The sequence below is a fragment of the Molossus molossus genome, unplaced genomic scaffold, assembly GCF_014108415.1.
Source record: "Molossus molossus isolate mMolMol1 unplaced genomic scaffold, mMolMol1.p scaffold_m16_p_10, whole genome shotgun sequence".
Lineage (NCBI taxonomy): Eukaryota > Metazoa > Chordata > Mammalia > Chiroptera > Molossidae > Molossus > Molossus molossus.
This window is the reverse complement of record NW_023425345.1, coordinates 60,587,483-60,606,862: the sequence shown is the minus strand read 5'-3', so window position 1 is coordinate 60,606,862 and position 19,380 is coordinate 60,587,483. Positions and strand designations below refer to the sequence as shown.

At 36.8% G+C, this 19,380-nt stretch overlaps 1 protein-coding gene across 1 annotated transcript in view; it reads left to right on the top strand.

The window, feature by feature from the left end:
* TRHDE (thyrotropin releasing hormone degrading enzyme) overlaps nt 1–19,380 on the top strand; it is a 384,097-nt gene that overhangs the window by 321,621 nt on the left and 43,096 nt on the right. The window contains exons 13-15 of the mRNA XM_036252398.1: nt 11,555–11,702; nt 13,529–13,626; nt 14,068–14,175. Of these exons, the coding sequence (XP_036108291.1) occupies nt 11,555–11,702; nt 13,529–13,626; nt 14,068–14,175 (354 nt within the window). The remainder of the gene's footprint in view (nt 1–11,554; nt 11,703–13,528; nt 13,627–14,067; nt 14,176–19,380) is intronic.

Here is a 19,380-nt window from a genome sequence, read left to right as displayed (position 1 = left end):
GTTTCACCATTTTAGCTATCACTGTGGGCTTTGGAGCCTGTCAAGTTCTCCCTGTGGGTGTTGGTGTTCTGCTGTTTGTGGCTCCCTCTCCTGTGTTTAGATGAGTGAGGGAGGACCCGCGTTGAACACCACTGTCAAGTCTTACTTTCCTGGTTAAAGTTGCCAGCCCAGGAAACGTACTGTTATCCTCTAGCTTTTTGCCTGGAGGCTAGCAGTCTAGGTTAATTGATGAGTTTTGGGTTGTCAGTTGATTGAAAAACTCCCTCTGGTGCTCAGCCAAGGGGCTTTCAGGAGGGTGGGGCAGATGCTGGTTGTTAGTGAGCCTCAATTAGCACTTCAATGGCCCACAGGGTGGGGTTGGATCTCCGAGGTAGGGGCTGCTGCCTCTCCTCAGAGCCCTGGGAAGGAGCAATGTGGCCACCGTCCTGAGTGGCTGCACTCAGCCAAAGCTCTGAGCGCCCTCCAAACCCCGAGTGTCCCGACACAGTTCCAGTCCAGTCCGCCCTCCCTCCGCCGGAGCCCAAGGTGAGTGGCTGTGGCTGTTTCAGCCTCTGTCCCGGCTGCGCTGCGGGGCCTCCTGGGAGTGTAACCTGCGGGCGCTGCTTATAGCTAAGGCCGCTGCCGAGCTGCCGACCGTGCGCTCCCAGCCCCGTCTCACGCCTTCGCAAGCCTACCGGGATGGAGTCAGTGTCCCTCGTTGTATGGTCCTCGCAAGCTGCTTTTCTGTTGCTTTTTCCTGTCGATTTTCTCACCTTCATCTTTAAAAAAAATTTTTTTCCAGATTATGTGGTGAAGAAGGAGGTTGTCCTACATGATTTCCCACAGTCTGGACTTTGCTGGCTATATCCCCATTCACACTTTTATATGTTTCTCCCTCTCTCTGTCACCTGTGAATTGATAATCATAGCTAGAGGCTTGAACCACTACAAGTTTAAATTTTTAGCAAATTTACCCTATATGAACACATAAAATAAATAGTTGTTTCTCTATATTTGTAGCTATTGCTGTTCAATGCCTAAATCTGCTCATTCACTAGAGATTGCAACATGGTGATTCATTTATTCCTTTTCCATTTGTAAGAGGATTAATTTAAAGAGAAGCTTGTTCTCATTTGCTATTTTTGACCCAGTGATACAGTTTTTAAGGAAAAGCAGGATAAAGACTTGATTGTTTCCCTGTATTTTTCAGTTTCAAAAATGAGTCAATTCTCTCACGTGTTTCATAGCCACTTTGTTCTGTTCTGTTTTTATTTCAGTATCATTTTGACTTATGGATTTGATTATATTTGACAAGTTTAAATTCATTGCAGTTGTTATTCTCATTGACACTCAAACTGTTCTAACGGGCCAGGAGCTTCTTCACATTGGCCACGGAGCCCAGAATCAATGGGATGGGCTCCGCCCCTCGGCTTTTGTTAGGTTCCCGATCACTTTGGGCACCTCCTCCCCCCTGAGTCTTCATGCTCCTTTGCATGGCTGGATTCCACTCTCAGGTGTGTCTCTTAATTTATTTTAGAAACTCGATCCACTACTGGGATTCTTTCTTCCTGTGTTATCACAAACATTTGTATTAGTCTACAATTTGGACTTTGGATATACATTTTAAAAATTACATAGGGAATTATAATGGCCTCCTATATGTAGCAATACTATTGTGGATAAACTGCAATAGCATTGGCTGAGTTATGAGAATTCTTGTTGAGATTTTTTTTTTATCCTCACCCGAAGACATTTTTCCAGGTTTTGTTCAGATACAGTGGGAGGGAGAGAGAGGAAGAAAGAGAGAGAGAGAGAGAAATATCGATGTGAAAGGGACACATAGAGTGGTTGCCACCCACATGACCAACCAGGGCACACAACCAACCAGGGCCCGGGACAAACTGCAACCAAGGTACGCGCCCTTAGCGGAAACCGAACCCGGGTCTCTCTGGACTGCAGGCCGATGTCCTACCGCTGAGCCAAACCGGCCAGGGCCTTGTTGAGATTTTTAATTGAGGTGAACTGTCCAGACCCAGGAGTCTGCCAGGCCCACTTACATCCAGAGAGCAATGTCCCCCGTGCTCTATATACCATAACTTGAGTAGTTCATCCTTTCCTTCTCAGTTTGTGGATTGGACCCCAAACCACTTTCTATAACTTTCATTCTTCCCTTTCCTGTAAGGCCTTGAGATAGAAAATATCTTCTGTTGAAAGCAATTCCTCTTATGTAAATTGAAGATTATAATTTAGTATGCTCACCTCTCACTTTCTTCTTTAGCTCATATTATAGCACCCTATCTATTGTTCTTTCCTGTGTGAACAATGTTTCTGAAAGCGAAGTGTTGCTGTGATGCATGTTCTTCGTGGCAGGTGTGTGGCTGTTAACTGGAATCAGCGTCTCCGGGCTAGAGTCTGGGCTGAGGCTGTTCCTTGATTTATAGAGATTAGACCGTGTACTGCAGGAACCCAGGGAAAGGGGAGCAGTACTGAAGAAAGTGGTTGTGGCATAAGTGGCCAAAAATAACCCAAATCTAAAAGTTATGTTTACAATGAATACACTAAGCCTCCTATTTCAAAGTCACAGCCATGGACCTTAACACTCTCTCCTTCCCTATTATACTGTTTCCCACATAGATTACTCCCACTTGATATACTCCTTTCTTCTCTCTTTATTTTTTGTCTTTTACTAGAAGATGGGAGGGGAATAAAAAATTACTTGCCAGGTTTTGGGGGAAGCAATAAGAATATCATGGGGCCTGGCCGGGTGGCTCAATGGTTGAGCATTGACCCATGCACCAAGAGGTCGCTGGTTCGATTTCTGGTCAGGGTACATGCTCAGATTGTGAACCTGATCCCCAGTGGGGGGCATGCAGGAGGGAGCTAATCAATGTTCTCCCTCATCGATGTTTCTATCTCTCTGCCCCTCTCCCTTCCTCTCTCTCTAAAATCAATAAAGAAAAAAAAAAAGAATATCATGGGTTTGGTACAGGAAGACTGGCTTCAGTGACCAGCCCCACCCTTATTTGCTGTATGACTCTGGAGAGGTCAGGTAACCTTTTTGAGCCTCATAATGTGTAAAATGCAGATAGTAATATTGCTAATATGAGAAGATTGTCATAGGATTTAGTAACCTAATGCAGGTATAGAACTTGGCACAGGGAGTGCTCAACCAGTGCTGCCCACCACCATGACTACCTCTTTTTCTGAGACCTGTTACTAATAGACAAAACCTGAAACAAGTCTTCAGCTTTGCCAAGAGCCACAATATCTTATAACCTTTAGCATGATAATTCTAATTTGGGAATTCCGTCCAAAGAAAATCATTCAGAATATATAAAGCATTGTGCACAAAGACATCCATATCCCTGCTACTTATGATATGAAAATGTGTGTAGCCCACATCAAAATACTCAGCAATAGTGAAGTGCCTTTGTCTTCCCAACAGAATGTTGTTAGAATGACTCCAAAGGTAATTATAAGGAATTCCTAATAACATGGAAAATTATTACATTAAATATAAAAACTTGTGGACAGCATAATAAAATCTATATGAAACGCACAACTTTGGCATAAATGTTAAACAAGAGGAGACATACCCAGTTATTTTTAAGTGGTTTGGTTTGAATGATGTTTTTCTCTCTTCTAGTTTCCTATTATTCACACATTTTTCTAAAAAGCAGCCAGATAGGATGCTAGAAGCTCCACTGATTTATGGATCTTTAGATTAATGATTTGATATCCTGATGTCAGTGAACTCAAACTCTGCAAAACACTGCTGGAATTTCTTCTTCTTGGTACTCCCCTGTGGCTCAGTAGAGCACTACAAGATTTCACAGCCCAGGGATCAGAATTCCATAACAATGTTAAGCACTGTGTGTTCCGTGGAAATCATAAGCTATGTGGATAATTTTCCTGGTGGCCTTTCAGGCTATTGTGTGAATTTCAATTCTGGAATAACTCTGCTAATTAACTTTGGAATATACAACTTGCTATATATAAAACATATAGAAATGTGTTCATTGCTTAAAGATTTCTCAGTGACCTTCCCCATATAATCAGACACTGTTTATTAGCAATTAAGCAACAATAAATAATGCATGGATAAGCTTTTGAAATATTTCTTGATATTTGCAATAAGAAACTTTGAACCTCTTAAAAAATCATTATGTCTTTTTCATCTCATCAGTTTCACTCACTAGGTATATATTTTTCTCATAAGCCTGGTGGGTATAAGGAAAGAGAGAGAGAGAGGATCACCTAAGAAGTTATATTTCAGTTTATTCTCATCTTGGAAGACCACGTGGCATATTTGAGTTTGCCCTCCACTGAAGCCAACTCGTAGGGCATACATCAGATCATCATTTTCCAGCTGAAAAACTTTTAATGGCATTCCATCACCCTTAGAAAAACTATCTGAAGCCCTTACTGTGTAAGGTCTTTCTGATCTAGCAACACCAACCTCTTCTCCCCTGGCTCACTTCACTCCAACTACAAAGTTCTCTTTTATTATTCATTCAACATCCCAAATTTGTTCCTGTATCAGTAACATGGAACTCTCTGTTTCCTCAGTCAGTCAGAATTTCAGAATTCCCCTCCTCCAGACTCCCTCCATCTGTGGTCTCACTCCATCCAGGTGTCTTCATGAAGGCCTTACCTACACACCCTATGTCAGTCAATCCCCAATAATTTCCCTTTCCCTAATATTGTTTCCTTTTCCTTCATGGCACCTGGGATTGTATTATGTATTTACTTGCATATTGGGTTTAATGTGATGAGTACTATGATAGTGACATGTGAACAGAGGTTAAAGGAAGGGACAAATAAAGCATTTAACCCAAGTTCATTATGGTGTTTGGGGAGGCAGTCTCCTGTGGTGGAACCAGGGGGAGCTTTCTTGCTAGTTCTGGCTTTGAATTTCAGTTCTATCACTGATTAGCCAAGCAAACTTAGCAAAGTGCTCATCTTCTGTAAACTTTAGCTTCTTTATTTAAAAAAAGTAGGGGAGAGGGCATAATAATACTGACCTTGAAGCTACTAAACTGCAACCATCATCATCTTTCTATAACACCCAAGCTTCTGGTGTACAGTAAATCCTCAATATAAAATAGTGTATAATAATGAAGCTGACAGTTTTCTTAAAAAAAATAATTAGTTCACTTTGGCCTTAAAGCTAACAATGTTTCCTTTTTGGACAAATAGCTATTAACTCTTCCAGTTAATGGCCAAAGATTGATTCTGTTTTTTAATGTTATTACTTGCTGAGAAGACTCTCTGTGTTTAATGGTGGCTAATTTCCTGAGAAATTATGCTTGGAAATAAAGAATCAAATGGAGAGGAAAGGGTGGTGGTGGTGGTGGTAGTGGGAGTATAAAAGTAGCAAAACATTATTTTTGAATGTTTTATTGTTAATAAAACTTTAACAATAAAATGTTTACCAAAAAGAGGATCTTAAAAATCATGTGATTCATCTTTGTCAACTTACTAGGGAAAAGAGATTTCCAAGCCCTCCATCTATTCATTTGAATGCATGGCATAAATTAACACTGATGCTTCAAGGAAAGTAGAAAAATACTTTGTTAATCAGACAAAAGAACAGAGATGTTTATATAATGCCTCTGTTTTCTCACTGGCAATAAAGCTATTTTATTTTAGTATAGACTAGCTTATTCAAAACTATTGACTAAGTAGATGAGTAGATAGAAAAGTTGTGGTACATTTACACAATGGAACACTATGCAGCTATAAAAAAGAGAGTTGTCTTACCCTTTGAGACAGCATGGAGAAACCTGGAGAGTATTATGCTAACTGAAATAAGCCAGTCAGAGAAAGACACATGTCACATTATCTCACTTATTTGTGGACCATAATGAACAAAATAAGCTGTTGACCAAAAGAGATCCGTAATCATGGAAGTCGGGAACAGACTAACAAACCTCAGAGGGATGGATGGTGGCTGGGAGAGGTGGGAAGAGATAAACCACATGACTTATATACATATATGCACAACAAATGGACACAGCAATTAGTTTGGGGAAGGTAGGAGGGGAGTGCGAATGGGAAGGAGGGGATCAATGAGGAAAAAGGGGGGACATCTGCAATATTTTCAACAATAAAAAAAAAACAAGAACTATTGACTAGACAGAAATGGCCTTCTCATCTTCTATCATGTGTATCATTAATAAACAAGATGAATAAAAATACTATAACTATCACTCTAATAGAAGTTTTCCATCCTTCTGGTGTCTTTTAACCTTAGAAAATTGTTGTTATGTTTAAGTTTCAATATACTTGTAAAGTGCTTACAATATACTTGTAAGAATTATTATATTATTGCCATAATTTAATTTAGTTAAAGAAACATTTATCGAGTACCTCTTTTATACTAGAATCTGTGTTAGTGTATGTGGATAAAAAGATGGGTGAAGTATGCTTTATTTCCTTAAAGTCCGGGGAGTGAGAAAGATTATATTATGTCAAATTATAATTAATATCATGATAATTATTATGAATGGAGATGTTATCAAGATGTATGTGAGCCCAGAAAACAGGCGCCTAAATCAGTTTTGGGAGAAAGCTTCCTGGAACAGAAGGAGAGGAGGAGGAGCAGGAGGAGGGCTGTGAGAACTCTCTTTGTGCAACTTACACAGTTCTAATTCTATGGGACTACAAAGAAGTAACTTCCTCCCTGGTCGGTTCAGCTCAGCGGTTAGCGCGTTGGCCTGCGATCACTTCACCAATGTTTGAATCACATTTTTATTTTCTCTAGGAATTGGCCAAATGGACTGTTGGTTGACAGAGGTATATCCCCCATGTATTCCTCTTACTATTCTTTGGTACGCTGAGCACTAGTGAAGTTCCTAATCTCCGGTGTAGTATCTTTCCACAAAGAGCACACAGAAGTCTTTTACTGATGAATAACAAAAAAAAAATAAATAATACAATCATACATTTTTTAATTAAGCACTTCAGCAATCGCTTTAAAAAATCTGTGCCCTAAGCGACAGTTATAGTGTCTTCTGCATATTTTGTAAAATATGTGGTAAGCTATTTATTGGTTTTAAATGAATATCCAATTAATGAAGACTGGAGTATGATGCTCTGAAGAGTCTGAGGATTGTGCTTTTAATTTTTTCCTGTTTCGAGCACTCAGAAACCAAGTACTTTTAAAGAAAACTCACAGTAAAATAGGTTATTTTTGTACAAGCCACCCTTGTCAGTAGATCCCAGAGTTAACATTCATAGGAATTCACAAGGTTTTAAAAAGTAGTTTTGATTTTAGGTGAAAACAAACCTGTTAAGATCAGTGCATTGCAACATCAGCTAATATAGTCTGGTTTTAATTTCCTTCTTACAAAAAGTAATTTCTTATGTGCCTAGAGATATATTTCATTGCAGGCTCCTATAAATTGGAGAAGGAGAAAGGGTGTGTGTGTGTGCGCACTTTGGGGGTGGGAGGGATGGAAAGAGGAACTCCGTAGCTGCATATGGGAACTCTTTTATTAATCTTTAAGTTTCCTCATTTGACCCTCTTCCCCACTGTCTTTTCTTTGATTCCTAAATCATTTCTTATGCCAACCCCAACCCCAAGCCAGAAAGAAGATAGATGTTATTTCAACCTCTTCCTAAAATATTAATAAAACACATTTAGTTATACATGAAATATATTTCATTTTTACATTTTTTTGATAGAGAGGAAGGGAGGGAGAGATGGAAACATCGATCAGCTGCCTCCTGCATGCCCCCCACCAGCAATTGAGCCCACAACCTGGGCATGTGCCCTGACTGGGAATCAAACTGGGACCTCTGAGTCCATGGGACGACGCTCGATCCATGGAGCCACACTGGCTGGGCACATGAAATATTCTTTAAATTTGCTACTTTTCTCCCCATTTTGTTAGTTGCATTTCCCTGTGATGATGAAATTTAGGGAAACTGAATTACAGTGTCAGGACCCTAAATGTATTTCCTACTGGACTGATTACTTTGAGCTAATGTAGTGTTCCATTCACTGGATACCACACACTTCCCCTCTATTGATTGCATTATCAGTAGTAGTAATCACAGATATCATTATCAACCAATTACACAAGTGCATATCTAAACTGGTAACTTATTCACCAAGATTATCTCTTATAAGTTTTAATTTTGTATTGAAGCTGATCACCCTCTTGTCCAATTGAGTGTAGCTACATATTTTGATCTAGTAAGCTAAATGCAAATATATTGAATTATACAGTAGGTAATTACTTATATGTTTATAACAGCACAAAATGAGGGCAATTTGAGTGTAATTTGTTTTTTATTCTATCTGCATTAGAGAAGGTTAAGTACTTTAAAAATAATCCCCCCAAACTTGTATTAGGATCAAGGACAATAGAAATATATTTCCTGGACACATAAGGGAAATTGGTGTGAGAACTGGCACTTGGGTCTGAATACTCCAGAGACCCAGATAGGTTTCTGACACATTCAAGGTAAGACATGTTCAATGAAAGATTCATTTCATGGAAAAAGAATGCAGAGGAGCTAATGAGCGATGTCTATGAGCTAACTTTGTCAGTGAAGAATTTACACATTCTATTGTTTAGATCTTAGTCACATGACCACAGTTAACAACCAAGGGAATGGGAATTATGGTCTATCCTAGAAAGCAAAGGAGAGCAGGGATTTCAGTGAGCATTTCACAATTTTTGCCATAACGACTCAAAACAGACCTTGCTCCCTGTCTTTATCTAATGAATACTTTATGTGCCTTGCTATTATTTGGAATTTCTATCAGGCTTGCTTTACTTTTATTTTCTTTGCATTATGTCAGTGTCTTATAAAAACTAGATCCAAGCCCTAACTCTTAGACCTGTACATATTAAACAATAAAAAAAATGAGACGTGTGAAAATTACAAAGTATTTTTTTTTCCAATTTTTAAACAAATAAATTATGCCCATATTATTGTAATTATTTCTCAGAAGGTAAAATTGTAGAAAAGTAGGTTTGAATAAAAAGATTTTTGGAAATAAAATAAAGTGTCTCTTAGTTCAACTCCCCCATTTCGCAGATAAGGAATGCGAGGCTTGAAGAGAGGAAGGTATTAGTCTAATTGCACAGTCAGCATTAGTGGTCTCAGGCTCTTTCTCCTTCTGTAACATTTGTTGTCATGTTTTAAATTTGTAGCCGTATTGCCTACAAATCATTGAATAATGTCCCTCCATTTATATGAAGTAAAGCACAATAAATTATAACTGACATAAAGCTAGTAAGTTTAAATCTCTGAGAAAATAGATCCAGACAATATTCCAGATTTTTCTAATTTATTTGAAGATGCATAATAATTAGTTACTTAACTAAATTTTATTTTTCAATATAGTAATTTTCTGATTTATTTAAAAAAAGAATAATGACTTCTAGATAAATCTTCTTGGATTCTAAAATTATCTAATCCACACGCTTAAAGGAGGCAGATTTATGATTGATATGCTAATTAATATCTGGAATTAAAAGTCCAGGGGGAACCAAGTACAAAATTTGAAATATTGGAAGCTGTGGTTCTTTTAGGGAAGAAAGCCAAAGAATTATTTTCATTAAAAATTGCATTGCTTAGTCAGTGGATGAGAAACCCTTATTGTATTATTGAGATACTACACTAGAAGAAAAGATAAAGTTTCTTTTTTTTAATTTTTAAAAAAATTTTTATTAATTTATTTTTGTTACAGATGTTTCTCCTTTTTTCCCCCTAGACACCTTCATCACCATCCTGCCCCCTCCACTCCTCTGCATTGTTGTCTATGTATAAGTTCTTTGGTTCATTGCATCCATCTGCCCCGTTCTCCTACCCTGAGGTTTGTCAATCTGAACTATACTCCTTTCTATGACTCTGGATCTATTTTTTTCATCAGTCCACCTTGTACATTATATTCCATAAATAAGTGAGATCATATGGTATTTCTTTCTCTGATTGGCTTATTTCGCTTAGCATAATACTCTCAAGGTCCCTCCACGTTGTCTCAAAGAATAAGAGATCTTTCTTACAGTTGCATAATATTCCATTGTGTATATGTACCACAGCTTTTTTATCTACTCATCTATTGATGGATACTTATTTGATTGCTGCCATACCCTAATTTCATGATTTTTCTGCAAAGATGTATAAAATAGAAACTGCAAGAAAAACAGCTCGTATCTAGGTGTACTCCAAGTCATACACACCTGAGAAAATTTGGAAATTATGTGGAATTTTAGAGTTATTCTCACCATTCTTATTTACATCAGACATTAACTGTGGTTGATATTATAACATGAGTGACTAAAATCATCAGACTGACACACTTTTTTTTTTTTTTAATTCATGGAAAAGTGAAGCACACTCTTCAGAATTGGTTTTTATTAGAAACATTCTGAACACAGCTGCAAGTTAATATTCATCTGTAATTTCTGCTTTTTGTATTGAGTAAAATAATCTGGCACATTATTGTAAGTGAAGATGAGAAAAGCATTGCTCCTTCCCTGTCCACCTTCTACCACAGACACAAATAAAAAAGTCCAGCTATTCTTGTGATGCTACAAAAGAGCAAGAGTGTGAAATGTAGGTAAAGGCAAATACCAGGCATTGGTTGCTTTCACATTTACCTGTTGCCTGTGCTAGAAGTCTGCATTCAGTTGATTATTAATGTAAAACAAACAAACAACAAACAAACAAACAAAAATAGCAAAATATATAGTGTCACTATATGTATGCATCAGGGACATCAAGGATAAAGCCATCTTTTAAAGTTCTGTGGATTGTCATTTATATTGCTTTGATTTGCAAGGATCTTATATTCAATCTACTGAAAAGTAGAGATGTGTACTCTTTCTGGCTCCTTTTTTCGGATATACTCTCTTTAAAAACAGGCAACAAATATTCAGATAATTTTTAAAAACTTCAGCTTCATATTTTCCAAAGTATCTGACATTGGTTCACAGGTGACATGGCATTTATTTTGAAAGGAAAATAATACATAAGAAGAGAGTCTATTTTCTTAACATTTTTTGTGACTTGTACTCTATTAAAATCTAACTCTGATTTTCACAGGTGCTATAGAAAGCATTTTTAAAAAATAACTGGCAGGTTCGGAAAATGCTTATATTGTAAGGTACCATAGATAGAGTCAAAACTATAAGTTACCACTTTAATTTGATCATCATTTTGAAAGCAACCTGTATTAAATATGATTACAGAGGACGACATGAAAAAGTAAAGAGAATGCCAGAGGAACTGAAATTTTATTTCAGTAATCAATTATTTTCAATAACTTGTGACCTCTGAAGAGTTTCTGTGAAGGAACAAACCTAGAGTTGATTTTATTCAAATTTCATAATTCTTTCTTTCTAAAACCATGCATTTTGATATTAAGGGGCTTTGGCATCCTAAGTAGAACTATATTTAAAAGGTGAGTCATTTTGTTTCTATAACAGAGTATGGCTTCTTTATACCATAATGAATCTTGCATTCTGCCTTTTATTTGCATAAGTAAAATCTTCATTTTTGCATCATGTACATTTTTTTGCATATAATTAACATTGACTTTTTTTGCTATGCAGAGCTGGCTATTTGCCTCAGAATATTCCCCTGGAAATTATCAGATACCTGTCTGAGGAGAAGGATTTTCTTCCTTGGCACGCTGCCAGCCGAGCTCTTTATCCTCTTGATAAATTACTGGACCGTATGGAGAAATACAATGTCTTCAATGTAAAAAGATACATTTTCTTCTGTCTATTTTCAGATGATAAAGTATTTTCTCGTTATCTACTACATACAACTGACCCTGACTTATTTTAGTGCCTTCTAATTCATGTTATCATTTTTGCCCTGATTTTCAGTGCAACAGTGATGACAATTACTGGAAGAAGAAATTTAATCCAAGCTGCTTTTTGTTCTGGCCTAAAAGTGTCAATTAAGCTTAAATGCCTCAAAATGTAAGAACAAATATACATGGCAAATTCTTAAAGTTCATACTTACTTTCCAAGAGTTAAAGGGCTCTGTGTTCACAAAGGACTTAACCTGGGTGGAAGGATTTCAAAGATCTTAACAGAATATAGACAGTTTCAGTATAGACTCTCAGTCATTATTTTTATCCAAAAAGGCATAGTGAATCCAATTCACTTCCTTAATTAACAAGGATAAGATCAACACTGAGGCAAAACCCATTCATAATTGGGTCCAGGGGGACACAAGAAAGCAAACAACAGATAATCCAAATAGACATGAAGACATGACAAACATTTCAACATGTTACCTGACCAGATTCCCTAAAAAGGAAGCCTGGTAAACCAAAATTGCACTGCTGACGCCACCTAATCTAACATAATAATCATTTTGAATAAGATTAGGATTAAGTGCTACTAATGAGCTTTTGATTTCTAAATGTGTTATCACCATGAGACTGTGCATATGAGAATATGTCTCTGCTTTCTATTGCCTTTGGGCACTATTTATTTTCATTTAATTATTTTAGAAGTCTTCCTGATGCTTTATAAAATTGTTCTTTTTCTTAAGACATACTGGCTCTGCTAATTAACCTATACATTTGGAATTTCCATGGCCACCAGATCTAATAAAAATCTGTTTATTAGAACCATCTAAATTATCTGATGGCCATCAGAGTTGCTTCTTTTTATCTTATCCTAAACCTATGTGTAAACACCCGTGTTTCATTTTATTTTTAATGCGAATAATTCTGGCTTGACTGCTAGTTTTATTAGTTTTGTCTAAACTCTTAGAACAGACATGCAAAGAAATATGTCATTACTATTAAGGCATAATTTTTCTATGCTGGAGAAAGACTTAGTACACTCCTCTTTTCTCAACACAGAAACAGTGCAATATGAGACTTTTGTAAAAGTAAAATACATTTTTATATATATTTATACTTTAGAATATCACATTAGACACCTCAATTTCAGTACAAGTTAAGAACTACTTTTACTATGATGTTAGTGCTTTCATTCTTTTGACAAATTTCAGCACTCCATTAAAGCAAGAGCATACCTGACATTGCTACCGATATTTAAATATATTATGAACTGAATGAGGTATTGACTTTGAAATACTGTGTCATTTTACTGAAGAGTTCTGTGCATGTCAGATTCAACAATGCTAGGCTATTGGCTAGGTCTACATATAGGCTTGCATTAAATATGCTCTATTGATGTAAAATGCATAAATATTAGGTACTCACTTTAAAAACTATATCTATATATATTTGTACATATGTATGCATGAGTGTCATCAATATTCCTGTTTCCTTGTTTTGCTACAAAAATTGTAACAATTAGTAGTGCAAATTACTTCATCGTTCAATAAGAAGTAAAGACCATTGCAATTGTATTTTATTCTTATTATCTATGTTTGAAATACTAAGCTGAATAAAATTATAATAGATCATGACCAGGCCCCACTTTTACTGATATTTTAAAGTATTTAGAAAATATTTTAACTTCAGTATATAATTTTAATTGTCATCATGGAGAGGTTTGAACTTGACATTATCTTTATTTCCTCTGCCCTCATTTAGGAATATATTTTAAAGCAAGTCGCAACAACGTACATCAAGCTTGGATGGCCAAAAAACAATTTTAATGGATCTCTTGTTCAAGCGTCCTACCAACATGAGTACTGTTTTATTCTATTATTTGCTTTTTCTCCCCAGAATTGTGCAGTAACATACAGCTAGTACCATCGTGACGTTAGCAGCATGAAATGATCTTTCTTCCATTTTGCATCTTTCCTTTCCCTCCCCTGGGAGGACTGCTGTGGGGAATATAGTTTTCACCCCCTGGTACTGAGAACATGTTTTAATGTAAGATCTGCCTTTACTGGTGAAGCTGAGATCTGAACCCACACCCCTCACTGTAGAACTGTCTCTTGCAGTTCTTGAAATATGACTAACTTCTACTCCCCTGTCTCTTACTCAGCAAAACAGGAGTTCCGTATCTGAAAACCCTTTTTCTGCGAATTATTTACTTATCTACTGTAGTATAATGTAATGAGCTACCCTTTCTCTCCAGATATTAACGCTGCTTTAAACATTTTTCCCTTCTGATGCCACGGAAGAGAGCTACGCCGAGAAGTGATCATGCTGGCCTGCAGTTTTGGCAACAAGCACTGTCACCAACAGGCATCGACACTTATTTCAGACTGGATTTCCAGCAACAGGAACAGGTACGTGGAACCAAATCCCGAGGTTTTGATAGGATATGACACTGCTTTCAGATTCTCAGTGGATGCATTCCATTTATCAGCTGGAGAAAATCAAGACAAGAAAGAAAAAATCTCAAAACTGTGGTTCAGGTTCACAGCTTACAAGGCGGCAGCCTGAAAGGCACAACGCGTGGATCTTTGCAAGGTTTTATTGAGTTTTGAAACAACCCGATAATTAGGCCTTTATTCCTCATATATAGGTGTCAAATTATTTTGAATTTTGATGGCTTAGCTATCCCATGAGAACAAAATAATAAAATGTAGGCCAAATGCTAAGGTTGTTTATAAAGGTGGTGATATTTATTCATTAAACAACTGCAAGCCTATGATATATAAAGGGGCATAATGTTAATGTTCAAAACTAAAAACAAAAGGGTCATAAAAAAGAGCTTTACTCTTTCCGTGACCCTTGACAAAGACCTTCAACTTATAGCTTATCTTGGAATTTCACAGTCAGTATTTTAATACATTATGGGAGTTAAAATTATTTAATAAAATTACTTTTAATAGAAAATATTATCCTAAATGTCACTCATTAATGTTAATGAAAAGAATATTCAACATAAAAAATTAAAGATTAGTGGTCTTCTTACTGCAGTTTTTTAAAACTTCTTAGGTGGTTTTATATTTCCGAGGACCATTATTTTTCATTGCTTTTGCACTTTGGGTAATTTATAGTCAATCCTCTCCAGTTTTTGGCCACTGGGTTAAGGGGAGTCTGATGAGAAGGATGAGGAGCTAGGGGACAATTTGTTCAGATGATGCTGTTCTACATGCCACGATGGAATTGTCCCTGATCTGAGTGGCTGGGTTGACCCCATAGGCAACAGAGAAGAGATTTTGTTCTAGATGAGCATAGAGAACCAAAGACAGTATAGCATACTTATGGAACAAATTAGTATTGGTCTTGTGAATTATTTAGGTTTATGCGTCATATCTGACTCCAGGTCAAAAGGTAGCTATTCTGCTTTAAAACTCTGGGGGAAACCTTTTACTGCCTGATGTAGTAATTTGTCATCATATCTCACCTTCTTTAGCATTTTCCTGTTTGCCTTTTTAAGTTATGTTACTCGTTTCTGGTCTTATACTGAGCTAAGAAGGAAAATATTTCATCATTTTCATCTCTCAATTGATCCATCATATACTTGAAGACAGTGATTAAATCTGTCATCAGTCTTCTCAAGAACTAAAGCATCTTTGTTTTTCAACTTTTACTAATGATTATCTTGTTTTGCTAAGTATTCTGAAAACTATTTCATTAGACTTAAAAATGTTATAAAAAATTTCTTTGTTTTTTTACCACCCCCTTTAATTCTACCATATGTATTAAAGCTATGAAAACAAGCATTTATTTAAATTAATATATTTAAAATTTTATTAAGATACATAATCATATATGCACATGAGAAAAAAAGGTAAAATATATTATTTAAAGAATGTGGTCTCTACTTCTCTTCCTTTGTTTTGTTGTTTGATTATTTCCTTGTTTATTTCTCTTTTGCTACGGACCATGCCTTTTCTCAGAGCTGATGCTTTTTAACCCTTTAATGAATTTACTCTTGTTAACATATATTCTTACCATTTATTAAAATTGGTCTTCTGTCACATTACTATAATTTCTCTCAAGTGTTCAAGACTAATATCACTTCTTACATTTAAGTATATATTTGTGGAAAATGCTGCTTTGTAAAATAATTCATTCACTTAACAAAATTTTACAGAGTGCTTCTCAATACCAGCTGGTAGCTGGCAAGCAAAGAGAAGAGGAAGAGCTCAGAATTAGCAGAAGGTAGAGCTCTATAAAGAAACAGTTCAACCTGGGAGCAGGAACAGGTGGAAACACCAGGAAGGGCAGGGTCCTGCCTCACAAAGGATGAGCAGGGCCGCAGGGGCAGGGCCAGACCGAGGCAGCCGCGGGAGGTGTGAGTGATGAATACGTAAAGTGCATGGATGGGGATTCCAGGAAAAAGGAAGGCATGCAGATTGATGTTTTGTTTGCGTGTAGTAATTTTCTGACTTTAGCTTGAAGAATCCATCATTTCCATAATTCCTTATAAAAGAAGTTTCATTTATAAGGTGTCAGTTCATTTTGGTTTTGATAACTCTGCCATTCATTCATGGTAAAATAATTAAATTTAGACCTGATACTTGAAAGTACTTTTGTTGTTTCCTTCATCATTTTTATATTCTCCTGCTTTGCTTTCTTTTGTAACTGAGCAAGTCAATACGCTAAGTGAAACTCTGTGTTTACTAAGATTTGCTTAATAGCCATGTGACATGCCCCAGCATATACAAGCGTCCTCCTGTAGCCAGGGTAGGTGATGCACACTGAGCTACTTATGTGTGAAGATCAGAGGTTTAATTAGTATTTGTTGGATGACAGCTTAACAATGAAACAATAGCCCTGGCTAGATTGGCTCAGTGGTTGGAGTGTCGACCTGCAGACCAGAGATACCTGGGTTCTTCCCGCTGAGGGCATGCACCTCGGTTGCAGGTTGTCCTTGGTCCTCGTTGGGGTCGTGTGGGTGGCAACCAGTCAATATGCCTCTCTCACGTCGATGTTTCTCTCTCTCTCTTCCTCCCTCTCTCCCTTTTGCTCCATCTGAAGATAGGTACAAAAATGTCCTCAGGTGAGGATAAAAGAAAAAGTAATGAAACAATAATGAAGTCCTTAGTTGGTGTTGAGCTTAACTTCTTTCCCCTGGGTTTAACTGTCTTATGCTGAGTCCATAAACAGGACTGTAAGTTTTTTTCTTAAATGTACCTGAAACAACAGACCAGTTTTATTTTGTTTGCTTGTTTTTATTTAAGTGGAACCTTAAAAATAATTTTTAAAAACGCTTCAAGGTAATGTAGGAACATACTGTATTATAAAATATTTTGGGAGATGCTCTGTATTTGCCAATATATCTAAAAGACAGCAATTCATGGAAGTAGCAGGGATTACAAACTTTGGGGTGTTGGGCTACTATGGAGCTTCATCTTGATACACCGGAGAGAGAGGTTGAATCAGTGACACTGTGCCCAGCAAAATGAAACGGATGTGAAAGTTGATGCACAGCAAGATAATGGAACGAAAAAGTGTGATGAAGAGCTAGAGAGGTAGCAGCAGAGACAAAAAATTCAAGAATGACTGTGGATGATAAATTGAACGAGTAGACATTCTGATCCCTGTTAAAATATTTAAATGCTGCAGTGCTTTGCATTGTAATGGTGATGTCATGCATAAAAACAGATTGAGCTACATTCAGGTCTTGTTAGGCTGTGAATTGGGGACTAAGTTCAGCAGACACCACATTTCAGAAAAAAGACAAATTGCTAAGCATTCAGTAGAGAACAATACAAAAGATAAAAAGATCTTAACAATAGAAGATACAAAAGGAGGTTGGAGACCTGAACATTTTACTAAAAAAGCACATGCACACACAAAAAAACAGACACAGAATAGATGCTAGCCTTTTCGTTTGTATGAAAAGCATAATAAAAGGGACAGATAGTGGTTTCTTTCACTGGTTGGTGCAAATAAACAAGAAATAATTGGCCTGAGCTTCACTGAGTAAAATATAGGGAATATATGATTATTGCAGGTGAATTGTTATTTGAAAAGCTCTGTGTCAACACACTGTTGAGATTGGACAGTTAACTATACAGAGATCACATGATGGCAATATGAGGTTTTCTTTGAATAAAAAAAATTAACCTGAAATTAAATGTATCCATAACAGCACAGCCTCTTAATTTTGTGATAATGTATTATTTTTCAAATAATGTTAAAAGGCACAATTTAAAGCTTTATGCCAATACACATGAAGATTTAAAGTATTTAATCAAAAAAATAAGTAACAGATAGTGATATCCATTTCCTAACATATAAACTGATAGCTGTATCATCACTCAAAAAATACCTCCAAACAGCAGAGTACCTTGTACATTGTGGCACATCCAAGTGCTTATTGAGTTACAATAAATTAGAAATTCATGTTAAAGTTGGAAAAATTAAGGCCATTTCATGATGAAAATGATAAGTAGAGGAGCATCTCTGGAGTTTTGCAACATACATAATTCATAAGCCTCACTACTCATGCAATTAATATAATTTTACTAATATTGTCTTTACTAATAATGATATTCACAACGAAAACTATATTTACTTTGTTAAGTCTCTATTACATTTTAGAAATTGGGCTAAAGTGCTTTTTGTGTATAATCTCATCATTTTTATTTTCATTTTTACAAAAAACAAATCCTAATCTCACAGAGTGAGGTAACTTAACAAGATGATGCAACATTAGATGGTGGATCTGGGCTTCCACCTCCAGCCTGCCTGCTGTCTAACCCCCACTGGAAGTCATTCTGTGGTGATGTGTCAAGTTACTGCATGGCGGTAATATATGTTTGTTCAAAAATGACACACAAAAATGTTTTTAAGACACCCAACAGATCTCAAGTACTCTCTGTGGTGAGTATAAACAATAATTTTTTGCAGGTTGTGCTACCTGGCACACGGCTGTGGATCTCAAATCTGATCAGGCATAAGAATCATTGGGAGGAGTTATTAAACAGTGTGCTGGGCCCCACCCCAGAGCTCTTATTCAGGAGGTGGATTGGAGCCCAAGAATTTATATTTACACAAGTCCCCAGGTGATCAGTAGATGCTGCTGGTCTGGGGACCACAGTTTGGGAACCACTGGTGTGAGGACGGGATACTGTCTTTAGAGTCAGAGACACTAGTGATCAAATTGCAGCTATTCCACTAAATGATTTTAGGGATATCACTTGGTTTCATCATCTGAAAAATGGCAATAATATTACCAACCACACAAGTCATGAGAGTTATATAAAAGAATGCCTATAGGCCTGGCCTGTTTGGCTCAGCAGTTAGAGCATCAGCCTGTGGACCAAAGAGTCATGGGTTCGATTCCAGTTGGGGGCATGTACCTGGGTTGCAGTTCATCTCCAGCCCTAGTCAGGGTCATGCGGAAGGCAACCAATCAATCTATCTCTCTCATATTGATGTTTCTCTCTCTCTGCCCACCTCCCACTCTATATGAAGATAAATGGAAAATTATCCTCAGGTGAGCATTAAAAAAAAAAAAAGAATGCCTATATAGTATCTGGCCCTTGTAAAAAATCATAAAACATTAATCATCTTTGGAGTTATCTTCT